General features: G+C 36.1%; 1 protein-coding gene across 2 annotated transcripts in view; it reads right to left on the reverse strand.

Moving 5' to 3' along the window:
• The window catches only part of UBA6 (ubiquitin like modifier activating enzyme 6), a 94,162-nt gene extending 86,909 nt beyond the window's left edge, over nt 1–7,253 (reverse strand). For both annotated transcript variants that reach the window (XM_081303050.1, XM_081303049.1), the window contains exons 1-2: nt 7,128–7,253; nt 4,792–4,854 (exon numbers count right to left, since the gene is read on the reverse strand). In XM_081303050.1, the coding sequence (XP_081159176.1) occupies nt 4,792–4,854; nt 7,128–7,198 (134 nt within the window). In that variant the 5' untranslated portion in view covers nt 7,199–7,253. The remainder of the gene's footprint in view (nt 1–4,791; nt 4,855–7,127) is intronic.
• Between the last annotated feature and the right edge of the window lie 11,652 nt (nt 7,254–18,905).

Consider the following 18,905-nt stretch of genomic DNA (forward strand, 5'->3'; position numbering starts at 1 on the left):
TCCAGAGATGTTAGTCCCTGGCAGACAACTCCATTGTTTTGGACCCAAGATGAGGTAATATAACATCACGGTGGAAAGATATGGCAGAGGAGCATCGCTCAATTCATGACTGGTCAGGAAGCAAAGAAAGGAAAGGGGGAAAGGAGCTATAGTGAAAATGAACCCATCTAGGGCATGCCCCCTAGTGACCTATTTCCTCCAGCCATTTCACCTGCTACAGTTACCACCCACTGCATTCAAACCAGGATGGACTGATTAGTAGGTTACAACTCTCACAATCCAATCATTTCAGCTCCAAACATTCCTGTATTTGCACAGGAGCTTTTGAGGTCATCTCATATCGAAACCATAACATGTACCATGATGAATAAAACAACATGAGATTAAACCAACCACATGAGAAATGGTAAATTAGATGTATGAGGTGGTTGGTGTAACACAGAATACTGTATGCAGTAAACTTTTTTTTAATAAGTAGAATGAATGCACTCTAAAATATTAACACCAAAAAAGTATAATAAACACATATACCAGAACACAGATGCTCATTATCATTATTGATATTATGTGCTGCTTTTAATTGTATGTGCTATGATTTTATACAACTGTCAGTGCTAGAAGTTTGTTTATAATAGCATCACCACGAATAGGAGTAATGTGTTGTTTGCACTAAGATATTACAATACTTTATATTTCTCATATGAAAATTATATTACAGATTATCTCCTGATTATAACATGTTTCAGAATACACCTGAAGTTTGGTAGGTTGGTTTTTTTTTTTTTTTTTTGTGGTGCTGGGGATTGAACCCAGGGACTTGTGCAGGCAAGGCAAGCACTCTACCAAGTGAGCTATATCCCCAGACCAGGCACCTCAAGTTTGGATTCCTAATTTGTAATTATATTCTTAGTGTCCTTTTAGTCATGTCCTTTTTGGACATATATACCATATAACAGATGGTAATGTGTCTCTAAGATAAATCACTGTCCAAAGTCCTAAGTCTAATACTAGTTCTCACTAAGCAAAAAATATGTATTAACAAAACAAACAAACAAAACCCAGCCAACTTCCAAACTTTTAGTTCAGTCACTAATAATAAAAATCTCCAGAACTGTCACTAAAAATAAAAGGTTAATTTTTGGGGGGTGGGGAGAGGAGGGTGCTGGGGATTAAATCCAGACCCTTGTGCATGTGAAGTGAACACTCTACCAACTGAACTATATCCCCAACCCAAAGGTTAATTTTCTAAATCTGATAAAATAAAGGTTGTTTCTTGATGAAAATCTCAAATATGGTCTTTATAATATAATTCATTTTTTTTATTTCTAATAAGATAACTTATAAGCAGTAACTCAGCACTGAGTAGGATAGTAGTTCCCACACAAACCTCTAGTTTTATCATTTTAAATTGATTCCTGCATTTACTATAACAATTTCTTTTAAGAAAGACTGAAATTTTAAAAAGCACATTAGGAAACAAATGGAAGATGTTTTCAACAAGACATGCATCCAAAGTGCAAGCAATTACACCCAAAGATAATGTTTGTCAGGTAAAAGAAAATGGCTTACCTTAATAAGAGCTGAAATGCTATGCTCTACAATTTTCAGTCAAGCAAACTACAACCTACTTATTTACATAGCTTTATGAACAAAAATGTAGTCACTGTTTACTGTATATTGTGTTTCTTACATCAGCTTTACAAGGTTGGAAGGACATAAAAAAGAAAAAATAAATTTAGCCAATATGATGTTAGGGAGCTGCTAATTGCTATTCCAAGAAGAAAAATGACTAAAAAGACACTAAAAATATAATTACAGACCAAGAGTCTAAATTTAAGGTATCTTCATTTTTGTGATCAGGAGACCATTTATAGAACACCTGTCTATTCTTTTTATCTGAGAGTACAAAACAGAATTTGGAATCAACATCTCAAGTGGTAACATCTCAAGTGGTATATATTAACTCCCAAAAAAGTGCTCACAACTGACTCTGCATCCCAAATAAAAATAAACACATATAAAGAGTAATTCAAAATACACAATGAACCCATCTTTCCAAATTCTAACATAAAGTGTATTTTTATGACTACATAAAGGAAATCTAATAACTTTTATACAAAGACCATATAGGTATATTTTGTATTGGATAGCAAAATCCCTTAGTTCTATCACTCAAATCTAAAGAAACTGATATTTAAATTTTATTAAAGCTTTCAGCTATCTATGCTAAGCCTCAGGCTAGCATTATTCTGAATGGACAAAAGTTGAAGGCATTCCCTCTAAAATCCGGAACAAGACAGGGATGCCCTTTATCTCCACTTCTATTCAATATAGTTCTCGAAACACTGGCCAGAGCAATTAGACAGACGAAAGAAATTAAAGGCATAAAAATTGGAAAAGAAGAACTTAAATTATCACTATTTGCAGATGACATGATTCTATACCTAGAAGACCCAAAAGGGTCTACAAAGAAACTACTAGAACTAATAAATGAATTCAGCAAAGTGGCAGGATATAAAATCAACACGCATAAATCAAAGGCATTTCTGTATATCAGCGACAAAACTTCTGAAATGGAAATGAGGAGAAACACTCCATTCACAATATCCTCAAAAAAAATAAAATACTTGGGAATCAACCTAACAAAAGAGGTGAAAGACCTATACAATGAAAACTACAGAACCCTAAAGAGAGAAGTAGAAGAAGGTCTTAGAAGATGGAAAAGTATACCCTGTCCATGGATAGGCAGAACTAACATCATCAAAATGGCGATATCACCAAAAGTTCTCTATAGATTTAATGCAATGCCAATCAAAATCCCAACGGCATTTCTTGTAGAAATAGATAAAGCAATCATGAAATTCATATGGAAAAATAAAAGACCCAGAATAGCAAAAGCAATTCTAAGCAGAAAGTGTGAATCAGGCGGTATAGCAATACCAGATTTCAAACTATATTACAGAGCAATAGTGACAAAAACAGCATGGTACTGGTACCAAAACAGACGGGTGGACCAATGGTATAAAATAGAGGACACAGAGACTAATCCACAAAGCTACAACTATCTTATATTTGATAAAGGGGCTATAAGCATACAATGGAGGAAGGATAGCATCTTCAATAAATGGTGTTGGGAAAACTGGAAATCCATATGCAACAAAATGAAACTGAATCCCTTTCTCTCGCCATGCACAAAAGTTAACTCAAAATGGATCAAGGAGCTTGATATCAAATCAGAAACTCTGCGTCTGATAGAAGAAAAAGTTGGCTCCGATCTACAGATTGTGGGGTCGGGCTCCAAATTCCTTAATAGGACACCCATAGCACAAGAGTTAACAACTAGAATCAACAAATGGGACTTAATTAAACTTAAAAGTTTTTTCTCAGCAAAAGAAACAATAAGAGAGGTAAATAGGGAGCCTACATCCTGGGAACAAATTTTTACTCCTCACACCTCAGATAGAGCTCTAATATCCAGAGTATACAAAGAACTCAAAAAATTAGACAATAAGATAACAAATAACCCAATCAACAAATGGGCCAAGGACCTGAACAGACACTTCTCAGAGGAGGATATACAATCAATCAACAAGTACATGAAAAAATGCTCTCCATCTCTAGCAGTCAGAGAAATGCAAATCAAAACCACACTAAGATACCATCTCACCCCAGTAAGATTGGCAGCCACTATGAAGTCAAACAACAACAAGTGCTGGCGAGGATGTGGAGAAAAGGGTACACTTGTACATTGCTGGTGGGACTGCAAATTGGTGCGGCCAATTTGGAAAGCAGTTTGGAGATTCCTGGGAAAGCTGGGAATGGAACCACCATTTGACCCAGCTATTGCCCTTCTCGGACTATTCCCTGAAGACCTTAAAAAAGCATGCTACAGGGATACTGCCACATCGATGTTCATAGCAGCACAATTCACAATAGCTAGACTGTGGAACCAACCCAGATGCCCTTCAATAGATGAATGGATAAAAAAAATGTGGCATCTACACACAATGGAGTACTATGCAGCAATAAAAAATGACAAAATCATAGAATTTTCAGGGAAATGGATGGCACTAGAGCAGATTATGCTTAGTGAAGCTAGCCAATCCCTAAAAAACAAATACCAAATGTCTTCTTTGATATAATGAGAGCAACTATGAACAGAGTAGGGAGGAAGAGCAGGAAGAAAAGAATAACTTTAAACAGAGACATGAGGTGGGAGGGGAAGGGAGAGAAAAGGGAAATTGCATGGAAATGGAGGGAGACCCTCATTGCTATACAAAATTACATATAAGAGGTTGTGAGGGGAATGGGAAAATAAACAAGGAGAGAAATGAACTACAGTAGATGGGGTAGAGAGAGAAGTTGGGAGGGGAGGGGAGGGGGGATAGTAGGGGATAGGAAAGGTAGCAGAATACAACAATTACTAATAGGGCATTATGTAAAATTGTGGATGTGTAACCGACATGATTCTGCAATCTGCATTGGGGGTAAAATTGGGGGTTCATAACCCACTTCAATCTAATATATGAAATATGATATGTCAAGAGCTTTGTAATGTTGTGAACAACCAATAAAAAATTAAAAAAAAAAAAGAAAAAAAAAATAAATTTTATTAAAGCTTTCAGATTACATACAGTACAAAGTCAAACACACACAGAAACCCTAATTTTAACCTTATAGTAACTCTTAGACTATACATATAAAATTCTGCCTAAGCCTAATGGCATTTTCAAATATACTATTTTGTTACTTGAGGACAATGGGGAAATTAAGTTTCCAAGAGGCTCTTACCTGTATAATGCATCATCAATCTCCACAGATTCTGTTGACATGATGGGCAAATTTTTACTTGCACTGAGGAGAAAAAATAACAAAAACACTAAACCTTTAAGTATGATATGGTTATTAAATACTCACAATTTAGAATGCAATACTCAGTTATACATGGCATCAGATTCATGATTTACTGAAGAGTTTTAGATACCAAATATATCATTACCTATCATTGATTTTTAAAATGTATTAAAATTAAAATTTATTAATTACTTGCTTTATCTTTTGTGTACTAAATTGTACAGCCCATGATTGTTTTATTCTGAGGTATTTTGTTATTGCTCATTTATTCTCATGGATCTATATTTTTAACAATTTTGTCCCTCGAACCTTTTCTATAAGCACACTCTTCCTAAATAAACTCATTTATTCCCAAAGAATTAACCATATGCTATAACATATGCATATAACATAATAACCTATTTCTTTATGTATGATTTTTTCTGTCCTACAGATTTTATACACCTGCCAAAACAACTATATTCTGATATTTAACTGGTATCCCAAACATTAGGAACCCAAACAGAATTCAATACCCCCTGCCTCTCATGATACGCATAAAGGAAGCACTTAAGAAACATCTGTTGAATGAATTTTAAAAGTTAAAAAAAACCTAAAAAACTTATTAGAATGACAAAATATATATACTTGAGTGATATATTATTTATAGTAGTGTGTCCCAATTTTTCCACAGCACAGTACACAAAGCAAAATCATATCTGTAGGAAACATGGGAAGCAGAAATGGCTCGTAGACAATTACCCAGCCTGGGGTATTGAAGCCTGAGCTATAGTGAAAGCTGAGATTAGTATCATCTTGGCAAAAGTGCAATCCAAACCTGGATCTGGGAAGCAAAACTATTATCAATTATGGGGTTCTGAAAATAATGTGATAGCAGGAAATTTGAGTCTTATTTTTAAAGCCTGACATTGATAAATAAGCCAAGGGGTTTGTAAACACATATGATTAAAATGTTATCAATTACTTACCAACACTGATTAGCATCATCAAATGATATCAGCTTCTAGTTAATTAAATGGATAACTATTACAAAACTCCTGACTGCACTCATGAAAGCAAACCAGAAGATAGCTGCATTCTAAGAGATCACCTAATAAAAACAATGTACACACACAATATATTGTTTTGGCATTCTAATAGAATATACAAATAAAAATTTTTATTATACAGTTTCCTATTATAGCTACTACACTTGCATGTTCCTCTTCCTTGCATGGGGCACAATTAGTTTAGTGAGTAAACTTGCTTAGTAAAAATAAGAACTATATTCTAACCAGCCTGATTCTTATGTTTACAACTGGCATTTACTTTTTAGAAAGTTCTGCCTTACTGAACGCTTTAATAATATCTTTTAAAATACTAAGATTTGTAAGACAATAAAAAATACTTCACCTTAAGGGGCAGCTTTGTTTTTATTACCTATTATCTCCCAAGTTAATTTGACCTGAAAAGGGCAGACAATACCATGGTATTTAAAATATCCTTCAGTCTGAAAGTAATGGAAACGCTACAGGTTTATAAACAGTGTCATACTACCTAAAATTAATACATCCATCATTTCTATATTTGATAAGTTGTATTATGACAAAGGGCAGGATACATGCTTCATGAAAGAGGAACTACTAACTAAAATCTTGGTAAGGGCCTAGGCAGGGTCATCTCCCGCCTTAATTCTGCAGGGGCGGAAATGATGCAAAGGAGAACAAGATTAACCAACTGGGATATATGAATAGGTATCTAGTATATTTTGTCCCTGGCTTTCCCCAACCCCTTTTCACCATAGTCAACAGAGGCTTCTGGGTGCCCTGACTGCTACTGATTCATCCTTACTTGTTCGCTCTGGCGATAGTTTTCAAAGGATGATTCTAGTGGAGGATAATACACCGTGGCGCTCTTAGCTTTCATTTAACATAAAACGAAAAGAAAGGTGATTGGCACCTGGCAGAGAAGCTCACAGCGAGAGACTTAGGCCAGACTAGCTCTGGTCAGAGCCCCTCACGTCAGTTAACCAGGAGGAAGCGGGATGCTGGACCCTCACCGGAACTGAAAAAGCCCAGAAAGAGGCGGGACGAGGACTTTCGCCTTAGGAAAAGTCGTGGGCTGCAGAGGCCCAAGCGCGTGCTGCCACACCCACCCCGCACGCTCCCCTGGCCTCCCAGGAAAGGCTCGGCTCGGCCGGGCCCGTGGCCTCCCGCGCGCTCCCTGCCCGCCCGAAGGGAAGTAGAGTGCTAGAGTCCGGGTCCTGCAGCCCCGCAGCCACATCATCTTCTCACCTGCTGGTTCCCCAGGAAGAGCAGGAAGCCTCTTCCCCGCGAGGTGCGGTCACCAGATCCGATCCCTCCATAATCCGCCAAAACGCCACAGCCGCCGGCTATGGGAGGGAGGCTAGGGGGCGGGGCCGCGGGGGGTCAAGGGGCGTGCAATGATGTCATCAGAGGGGGCGGGCCCGGAGAAGCTGGGAGTCCGGCGGCGTTTTCCCGTCAACCCCAGGGACGTCCTGGCTTCCGGTTTGGGTGTGGCCGCAGGGCGGTCTTTGCTGCAGGTGAGTGAAGTGGCCGGCATTACCGAGCTCGGACCTGTCTCACGCAAACGAAACTAAAACACTGAAGTTACCTGTCACTCTGGCTGTAGAAGCCATATTTACAGGACTCTAGTGACCCGCGAAATTTGGAGACTGCTTTGCAAATCCTTGGTTTTATAGCAAGTAGAGGAAACTCCTTTGTTTTATTAAAAAAAAAAAAAAAGCTGGTGATAGCTCCAGATTTGGGGTTTCCATTTGAATAATTTTGGCCTGCATGAGAGGCGCTGTCATATATTTAATAGAATCAGGTGGCTTTTAGAGCTATGAAGTTTTCCCCCTTTATTTTATGGGTGAAGGAAAAGAACTTCTTGATTATTGTGGCTTGGACAAGGTCGTAGAGCTAATCCATGTCAGATTACCAGAACACATGTTTTAGTAAAGATTGCTCATTTAAATATCTTTCCATTGACTCCCATTTTATTCTTTTTTGGAAAACAGTTGGACACAATCACATAATTGAAAAGTCTGCAGGATTTTAAAAATGGGCATATACTTTGGGTATTACATAATTTTATGTAATGTGTAATAGTTTTACTTAATTAGAATTTCTTCTCATGAAAATAAGGGGAAAGATAAAACCGTTTTATCCTTTGGACCTCTCAATTCTGTTTTCAAAATTGCATACCTGCAAAACTTGGAAACCTCATGTTCTTCTTATTTGGCATCATGGATACTCACTTATGAGACAGGTTTCTCAATTCAGTTGTGGACTTTTTCCACATAACCATTAAAATGAATTTGGTTTATGTCCTATTCTTTTAAGGTTCTGCTCTAACACTAGGTTTATCCTGTCATTCTCCTTATTATAAAGTTAGCAAGTATAAATATTTTTGGCTAAACCATCCCCACAGATACTGTCAGTTTCCCTGGTTTCCCCATTCCAATTTCCCTTTCCTATTTCTTTTCTCCCTGAATATTTACTCAATGCCTATTAAACGCTAGGGCCTAGTGAGTAGATGGGTGAACAGGAAATAGTACACCCTAATTTCATCAGTATCACTATGGGAAGCCAAAAATAGAAAATAAATGCAAACATAGAAAGTGGTAAGTATGTTAAAGACAATAAAGGATAAAGATATTGAAAAAGACTTGGAGGATGTGTGGAGGAGACAATTTTAAATAGAGTAGTAATGGATTACTTCTTGAGAGAATATCATTTGAGCCAAATCCTAGATAATGTGAGCCATGTGAAGATCTAGCAGAAGAGAATTTAAACAGAGGGTTTAGCATTTTATAATCTTATATTATTATAAAATTTTATATTTATTTTGTATTGCCTCTCTCCCTTTCAAAAGGACTGATTTTTTTCCTGGAGAAAGATTCACAGTATGAGGGAGATTCAATGTGAGAAAGATTTTCTATTGTTGGATTTGGAGAGGGAAGAAAGGGGCCATGTATTATGGCCAATAGGAGCTGAGTGTGACCTCTAGCTAATAGCCAAGAAAGGAAATGGGAGTCTTGGTCTACAACAGAAGAAACTAAATTTGTTAACAAGTTGCATGTGATTGAAGAAGACTCTGAAACTTCATAATGTAGTCAGATGATACCCTGATAGACTGTTCAGAGTCTATAAGACTCTGAATAGAGACCCTACTGATGCTATGACTGTATTCTGAGGTATACAACTGTAAGCTAATAGATTTGTAGTTTTTTTTTTAGTTACTAAGTTTATGGTAGTTTGTTATGCAGCAATAGAAATAGAGTTTATTTTTTTATTTTTTTATTTTATTTTTTTAATTGGTTGTTCACAACATTACAAAGCTCTTGACATATCATATTTCATACATTAGATTGAAGTGGGTTATGAACCCCCAATTTTACCCCAAATACAGATTGCAGAATCACATCGATTACACATCCACATTTTTACATAATGCCATATTAGTAACTGTTGTATTCTGCTACCTTTCTTATCCTCTACTATCCCCCCTCCCCTCCCCCCCATCCTCTCTCTCTACCCCATCTGCTGTAATTTAATTCTCTCCCTTGTTTTTTTTCCCCTTTCCCCTCACAACCTCTTATATGTAATTTTGTATAACAATGAGGGTCTCCTTCCATTTCCATGCAATTTCCCAGAAATAGAGTTTATTGTACTTTATATAGGAGCCATATTTCTTCACACTGTAACATTCCTGAAACTGAAATGTATATATTTTCTCATGTATCATTATGGAATATAACGGTATACTTTATTAGTCAGCTTTCCATTGTTGTAACAATTGCCTGAGATAATCAACTTAAATGGAGTAAAGTTACAGAGGTTTCAATACCTGGTCACTTGGCATTGTTGCTTTGGGTCCTTATCAGCACAGTGTCACAGTGGGAATGTGGTAGAAGAGCCCTGGTCATCTCATGGCAGCTGAGAATCAAAGAGAGAAGAAGGGTCCAGGATCCCAATATCCCTTTAAAACTCAGGCCTTCCGTGACCTAACTTTCTACAATTAGGCCCCACAACTTAAAGATTCTACTACCTCCCAATAGCATATGGGGCTAGGGACAAAGCCTTTAACACATGGACCCAAACTATAGCAGAAGGCATCTTAGATTTGATGAAATATGGTAAAAATTATTTGAAACATACAATATAACAGGAACCTAATGGGAAAATAATTATAATATCACCAGACTGTTTGACAGTGAAGTTTTATGCCATAAGAAAGATAACATATTTAGAATATTGAAGGGGAAAAACTTTAAGTCAAGGATTTTGTATCTAGTAAAACCAACTCTTACTTTCAAGAGTGCAAATGTTTATCCTCATTTGATATGATATCAGCATCTAATTATACTGTCGTTTTAATGAACCTCTCTTGAATGATTATTACAAAATGGATTTATAGCAACCAAAAGAAGTTGACAAATATTGGCATGGGGATTGCATCAAGCTCTTCATGGTAAATCTATTGTGTTTATTAGCTTTTGTATTTCACCTACTTTATTTTTGCTTACTAATTTTCCTGCATTGTCATATTTCCAAGTTTTTCTAATTCTGAATCATGTTCTTTCATGTGTTGTACCATATTCTTAATGTCATTTAGCCAGTTTCCAAAGAGTAACTTATAATTTAGTTCTATTTTGTGGCATTTCTTTCAGGCATATTTACATTGTCTGTGATAATGATATTATGCTCCTCATTATCTTTTTCCATGTAGATTTGCACTAGATTTGTACTGATGCTCTTTGTTGTTATTATTGCTTCACTTTTTATGTGGAATTAGTATTCTTGAATTTTTAGTATAAAGATTTTAGTTCAACAAGCCTAAATCTTCCAGGAATAAATTCTATTTTGAGAAATTCAGGTACATGGCAAGAAGGGAGTCCGCATTCCTAAGGAATCATGGGATGCTACACGAAACAAAGGAAAAGATAGATTTTGAAGGAATTTGGAAAAGTGTGGATTTTATGAGATATTAAAATGAAATAGCATTTTGGTAGGTCCAAAAGACTCTATGTAAAGCAGTCCATTTTAGATCTGAACTGTAACATGGACAAAAGACTCTGTATTCTTGGAAACAATTCAGTTAAAATAGAAATAGAATGTGTCCACAAACATCTTTTTTTTTTTTATGTGTTGGGGGTTCGTACTGGGGATTGAACCTCTACCACTGAGATACAGACCCAGCCCTTTTAATTTCATATATATATATGATTTTTAAAGAGAGAGAAAATTTTTTAATATTTATTTTTCAGTTTTCGGTGGACACAACATATTTTATTTTATTTTATGTGGTGCTGAGGATCGAACCCAGTGCCCCGCGCATGCCAGGAGATCACATTACCACTTGAGCCACATCCCCAGCCCAATATATATGTTTTTAATTGTAGTTGGACACAATACCTGTATTTATTTATTTATTTATTTATATGTGGCACTGAGGATCAAACCCAGTTCCTCACATGTGCTAGGCAAGCGTTCTACCTCTGAGCCACAACCCCAGCCCCCCTTTTCATTTTTTATTTTGCTACAGGATCTCCCTGAGTTGTCCAGCCTGACCTCAAATTTGGGAACCCCCTGCTGGGATTACAGCCCTGTACCATGGCACCAGCAACAAACACCTTTTTGAGGTTCTGCAACTTATTTGGAAGTACAGGCTGTTTGTCTGTGTCCAAGTGACTTAGATTTTCTAGCTAAGAATGAGACGTTTATCTTAATGATAGAAGTTCAAACAGTAAAATTTTTGACAATTTATGATTTTTGTTTTAGAGAAAAGGGTTCTCTGTGGGTGAAAAATCAACAATAACTCAAATGGAGGGCTTTGCAACACTTTAAAACATGTTCTTGACAGGAACCTTTGTTTTTGTTAACTTAGCATCTGACTTTGTCTATGTCTGTTATAAATACTTGATAAGTGGCAAAGCACATTTTATTTTCTTAGTCCAAGCCCATTTTTACTTTTTCATGGGACTCAGGAAAAGTTTTCTAATTTCAGAGAGCTCTCCTGCCTCTTGCATTTGTGTTGTTCAAAAATATTAAGAACTATGTAATGTTTTGAACAACCAACAATAAAATAATTAAAAAAATATAGCTGAATTCAGAAGCAGGACATAAAATCAACACCCATAAATCAAAGGCATTTCTATATATCAGTGACAAATCCTCTGAGAAGGAAATGAGGAAAACCACCCCATTCACAATATCCTCAAAAAAAAATAAGTTACTTGGGAATTAACAAAAGAGGTGAAAGATCTATACAATGAAAGCTACAGAACCTTAAAGAGAGAAATCAAAGACTTTAGAAGATGGAAAGATCTACCTTTCTCTTGGATAGACAGAATTAATATTATCAAAATGACCATACTATCAAAAGAACTATACAGATTTAATGCAATTCCAATCAAAATCCCAATGGCATTCCTCATAGAAATAGAAAAAGCAATCATGAAATTCATCTGGAAAAATAAGAGATCCAGAATAGCTAAAGCAATCCTAAGCAGGAAGAGTTAAGCAGGTGTCATCACTATACCATACCTTAAACTATACTATGGAGCAATAGTAATAAAAACAGCATGGTATTGGCACCCAAACAGGCTGGTAGACCAATGGTATAGAATAGAGGACAAAATTAAAATTATATTAGACAAAGTTGCCAAAAACATGCACTGGAGAAAAGATAGCCTCTTCAACAAATGGTGCTGGGGAAACTGGAAATCCATATGCAACAAAATGAAATTAAGCCCCTATCTCTCACCATGCACAAAACTTAACTCAAAATGGATCAAGGACCTAGGAATTAAACTAGAGACTCTGCGTCTAATAGAAGAAAAAGTAGGCCCTAATCTTCATCATGTGGGATTAGGCCCTGACTTCTTTAATAAGACTCCTATAGTGTAAGAATTAAAACCAAGAATAAATAAATGGGATGGAATCAAACTAAAAAGTTTAAGAAACAATCTGTGAGGCGAATAGAGAGCCTACATCCTGGGGCAAATTTTTACCCTACACACATCAGATAGAGCACTAATCTCTAGGGTATATAAAGAATTCAAAATGCTAAACACCAAAAAAAAAACAAAAACAAATAACCCAATAACCCAATCAACAAATGGGCCAAGGACCTGAACAGACACTTCTCAGAAGAAGATATTCAATCAATCAACAAATATATGAAAAAAATGCTCATCATCTCTAGCAATCAGAGAAATGCAAATCAAAACCACTCTAAGATTTCATCTCAGTCAGAATGGCAGCTATTATGAAGACAAACAACAATCAGTGTTGGTGAGGATGTGGGGAAAAAGGGAAACTCATACATTGCTGGTGGGACTGCAAATTGGTGCAGCCAATTTGGAAAGCACTGTGGTGATTCCTTTGAAATCTGGGAATGGAACCACCATTTGACCCAGCTATCCCTCTCCTTGGACTATACCCAAAGGACTTAAAAACAGCATACTACAGGGACACAGCTACATCAATGTTTATAGCAGTACAATTCACAATAAACTGTGGAGCCAACCTAGATGTTCTTCAGTGGATGAGTGGACTAAAAAAATGTGCCATATGTACACAATTGAATTTTACTCAGAATTAAAAAAGAACAAAATCATGGCATTTGCAGGTAAATGGATGGCATCGGAGAAGATAATTCTAAGTGAAGTTAGCCAATCCCAAAAAAACAAATGCCAAATGTTTTCTCTGATTTAAGGAGGTTGACTTATAGTGGGGTAGGGAGGGGAGGGAGAGCATGGGAGAACAGATGAATTCTAGATGGGGAAGAGAGGTGGGAGGGAAACGGAGGGGGCAGGGGATTAACAAGGATGATGGAATGTGATGGACATCATTATACAAAGTACATGTATGAAGACTTGAATTGGGTGTCAACATTTTTTATACAAACAGATACAAAAATTGTGGTATATATGTGTATTAAGAATTATAATGCAAAAAAACAAAGTGTATACATAAAGGCATAAATTGGCGTGAACATGCTTTATATACAGAGATATGAAAAATTTGCTCTATATGTGTAATAAAAATCATAATGCTTTCCACTGCTGTTGTGTATTAAAAAAAAAAGAAAATAAATAAATAAATAAATAAAGCTGCTTGATGTCTGTGATTTTCCTTGCACTCCTTCTTTCTCCACTTTGATCTGACAGTCCTTTTCTTTATTTCTGTGATCCTGTGAATGCATGTTTATATTTCAAAGACTTAACAATAGTTTCATTTGAAATATTTATTTGGAATAATATTGCATTTACAGAAGACAGTGTAGAGAATTGTTGTATACCCTTCACTCAACTTTCCTTAATGATAACATCTTATTATCCTGGTGCATTTTTAAAATCTAAGACCTTACCATTGGTATATTACTATTAACTATACACTTTACTGGGATATAACTAGTTTTTTTCTCCATTAATTTTACTTTTCTTTTTTTCCTGCTCCAGAATCTAATACAGGGTACTATAATACATTTAGAATCAACCCATTTTAATCACTATATAAGTGAAAACTTATATGTAAGTTGAATTTCTATAAATCTAATGGTTTATGTTATAACTTGTAAAGATAGCCAACAACATCTTTATTATATTTTATAATTACATAGTATATTTAAATGTACTTTCACTTTGTACATTTAAATTATTGGATATTAGCTCAGAAAAGATGCTTAACAGTTATCTAAATGTAAAGCCTCTTTGTTTTACAAAGCATGACCCAAGGAAGTTAAAAGGTTTGAATAAATTCATATTATTGTAGGCAGAGAGGACTCAAATTCAGTATTATTTCAACTCTGGTGTTTTTTTAGTGTGTTATGACTAGATCTTAACAGTTAGAATCCCTGCTTCATGACTGTCAAAAAGAATAGGAAATACTGAGCCCTAAGATCAGGACTCCATGAACACATTTGGAAAGAAACCAACATCCTGAAATTTAAGACAAGCTTCTTTGCTCAGTGTTTTTGTAGTCACTTTTGAACTGGTTGGAAACTTTTTAGAAAAACCTAGAGGTAATTCCTTTGTAAAGAAAATAACCCTATTAAAATATGAATAATTACTTATATTCTTTGTGAATTACAATATGTATGCTATAGAGTATGTTTTTGTACCACAAAATTCACATGTTAAAACCTAATCCCCCTTGTGATGGTATTTGAAGGTGGGGCTTTTGGGAAATAAGAGGTCAGAGATCTCCCTCTTTCCTTGGGCCACATGAGGATGCAGCTAGAACATGGCTATCTAGGAACCAGAAAGAGCATCTTCACTAGACATCAAATCTGCCAGCACCTTGATCTTGGAATTTCTAGCCTCCAGAAACTGTAAGAAATGAATTTCTGTTTTTTATAACTATGGTAGATTGTTTTAACAGCCTAAACAGACCGACAGTATGCATATCACATTTTCCAGAAATAGTTTGAAAAATTATATAGCACAATAAAAAACATCACGAACTAGTAATTGAAATATAATTTCCTAGACACTTTATTGTTTAACTACTTAAGCAACAGTGACTATGCTCCTAAGTTTAACCTTCCACTAACATAGATATAAAGCAGATGAAAAGCCAGAGATGGTGGTGCACACCTGAAATCCTAGTGGCTTGGAATACTGAAGCAGGAGGATCATGAGTTCAAAGCTAGCCTCAGCAACTTAGCAAGACCTTAAGCAACTCAGTGAGACCCTGTCTCTAAATAAAATACAAAATAGGGCTAGGGATATGGCTCAGTGGTTAAGCTCCTGAGTTTAAAAGAAAAAAAAATAAACAGATGGCCTTCTAAGCAATATGGCCTTCTAAGCAATATGCTATAATTGTATTGAGATCTGCTTTGCCCAGGGAGTATAAGCACCTCAGCCCCTTTATGAAAGAGAATATTCAGAATCCTATTCCAGAGATTTGGATCCTAATCATGGTCACTTCACCATTAAACCAGTTGCCATCTAAACTCATTCTAGTTTATTTTATAACTTTTTTACCCTTGACTGAAATAATGTGCAGATCATCTTCCTTCTCATCTTATTGCCCTCCCTCATTGATTTGATAGCCAGATTCTTTTTTAAAATTTTTTTTAGTTGTAAATGAACACAATACCTTTATTTATCTTTATGTAGTGCTGAGGATCGAACCTAGGGCCTCGTACATGCTACGTGAGCATTCTACCACTGAGCCACAACCCCAGCCCAGTGATAGCCAGATTCTTTAGCCCACTGGGTATCAGATTTCATCAGACATCAAGATCACCTGATCTACTTGTGTACACACCTTTGCTGGGCATCACACTGGTATTTCTGCTTCAGTGGATGGGGCCTGACAAATTGCATATTTAACAAGTTCTCTGATGACATATGTCCTGCTTTTCTAGGATCACAATTTGTACTGCTGTAACCCTCTTTCTCTCATAATTTGAATTAACTCTAACCTTATCTTTAGTCAGCTTTTCTTTATTGAATTCTGGTCTTCACTGATTGTTGATTTAGTCTTTTGGTTTCTGTTGCTTGGTGTATTTGTTATTTCATTCTGCCTGGCTCTGATCTGTGATTTTCTACTCTGGATTCTGCCTTGACACATGTCTAGTGGTACCTGGGGCTCCTCTCAGTTTTGTTTTCCATTTGACAGATTTTCATTTTTGCATGCACTGGACTAACATATTTGTTGTTCATAAATGTGCAATAAACAGAATGCTTTGTCTTTTCACGGGAGGGAGTAATTAGTATTAACCAAGAGGAGGGAAAATGATACAGAAAATGTGAAATTTTTATCCTTCTGAAGAGTTTTACACCTACAAGTTGACTGCCCCAAATCTGAAAATCCAAAATCTGAAATGCTGGAAAATTCAAAACTTTTTGAGCACAGATATGATACTACAAGTAGAAAATTCCATACCTAAACTCATGTGATAGGTTGCAGTCAAAACACAGCACACTAAAAATATTGTATAAAATTGCCATCAGGCTATTGTTTTTTAAAAATATTATTTAGTTGTCAATGGATCTTTATTTTATTTATTTATATGTGGTGCTGAGAATCAAACCTAGTGTTTCACACATGCTAGGCAAGTGCTCTACCACTGAGCCACAACCCCAACCCAGCCATCAGGCCATTTTTGTAAGATACATAAAACAAATGAATTTCATGTTTGGACTTGGGTCCCATCCCCAAGATATTTCATTATAAATATGTGAATATCCCAAAATCTGAAAAAATTAAAAATACTTCTAGTTCCAAACATTTTGAATAAGAGGTAGTTAACTTGTACCACTCCCATACTAGGGTGTTTGTCTACCATACCTATGTATGCTCTGTTCCTTCACAGAATGCAAGCTACTGCTCAAATACATTTCCTTAGGGGATCTTTCTCTGACCACCCCTCATCATGTTCACTCACTAACTTATCTTGCTTTAATTTTTCAATTCATTTGTGAATACTTCAAAGTATATACTTTTTAAGTTTGTATGTATATCTGATTTTTATTTGAACTCTTCTAGGCTAATGTGGCTACACTATAGTCAGTATGAAAGAAGCATATTCAAGGTAAAGCTAGAGTGGAGATGTCATCTATCTCTCTGCATGCATGCACACACACACACACACACACACACACACACACACACACCTGTATCTAAATGCCTTCACTTTCATGGCTAAAAATAGAAAAAAAATATATAGGCACAACCTGATACTGGTGATTTGAGTTGAAGTCAGGTAGATATGATAAACCAAAAGGAATGGACAATGGATATTTCTCTCCTTTTCCCAATCCTCTTAAATCTACATTGACTGTCTCATAACCTTTATCTTTATTGTAGAACACTCCTCTTCCTCCATATCCTCATCTATCTGCACAATGCACAAAGGCACTCTTGGCATGACAAACTGGTCTAGGCTAGCCCAGCTCTCAGGTATGATGATAGTGTTTTCAGTGAATCCACATCTCCCTTACTTTGGCAGTCTCTAGTGGAACTGGCCATGCGAGGCTGATAATGGAGGCCAAACTTGAAATCAGGGAAGCACTGATCTATAGCCTCATCTTAATGGTGAGTGCTGCCTTCATATTTGTGAAAACCGTATTATGTGATACCATGGACAGAGAACCATACAATTATCATTGCAATGGTTACATTTCATATCTTAATTGACTAACTGTGGGCAAGCATAGTCATTTCTGCTACAGAAAATGTTTGTGGTAGGTTTTCCAAGCAGAGAAAACTGGGATACACACACACACACACACAGACACACACACACACTTGTAAACATATGTGTATATATCCCAGTTTATAGTTCATATCCAAGTTTACATGTATCTATGTGTGTGTACACACACATATACACACACATGCAGAAGAAGGTGGATAGGGAGTGGAGAACAAGTTTGTATAGAATTCTGATATGTGGACATTTAAGACATAAAATCTGAGAGAAAAAGTGATATAGGATACAATCTGGTTGATAATGTGTTTAAGTTGTTGCAATATAAGTTAATGCTCAATATCAAGGTTTACATACATATATAATAGACTGCCCCATTATTTAATATAAAGACAATTAGAGTGCTCCATGGTATATGGAGGTGAAGACAGACCTCAGCTATTTCAAAAGAAAGGTAAGAAGCTGCATAAATGGAGAACTTTTGATTACATATAGAATTTGGTCAACAATAGGCAAATTAAAAACTGATTTAACCACCAACCAGCAGAAATTTAAGAAAGCCTAAAGTTCTATATTTAAGTTAGCTCATTCCTGAACCTTATACAACACTAGGTCACTGCCAATGAGGTAGGAGGAAAACTAGGAGAGGATAGTTTCACAGAGGTAAGAAGAGTGTTTTAAGTAAGTTGTGAATTGGTGTAGGATTTCATTACTGTCCAGTGACACTCAAGTGTCCATGTTAGGCTTTCTCTACCAAAGCACCACCACTCTTTACAGTGTTGAGAAATACATACCTCACCCTTCCCCTTTCAGGGGTATAAAAAATGTACTAGGCTGATGAAAAGGATGATTTACATATAGCACTATTTTAGGACAATCAC

The sequence above is a fragment of the Spermophilus citellus genome, assembly GCF_964194105.1.
Source record: "Spermophilus citellus genome assembly, chromosome: 8".
In the NCBI taxonomy this organism is placed as follows: Eukaryota; Metazoa; Chordata; class Mammalia; order Rodentia; family Sciuridae; genus Spermophilus; species Spermophilus citellus.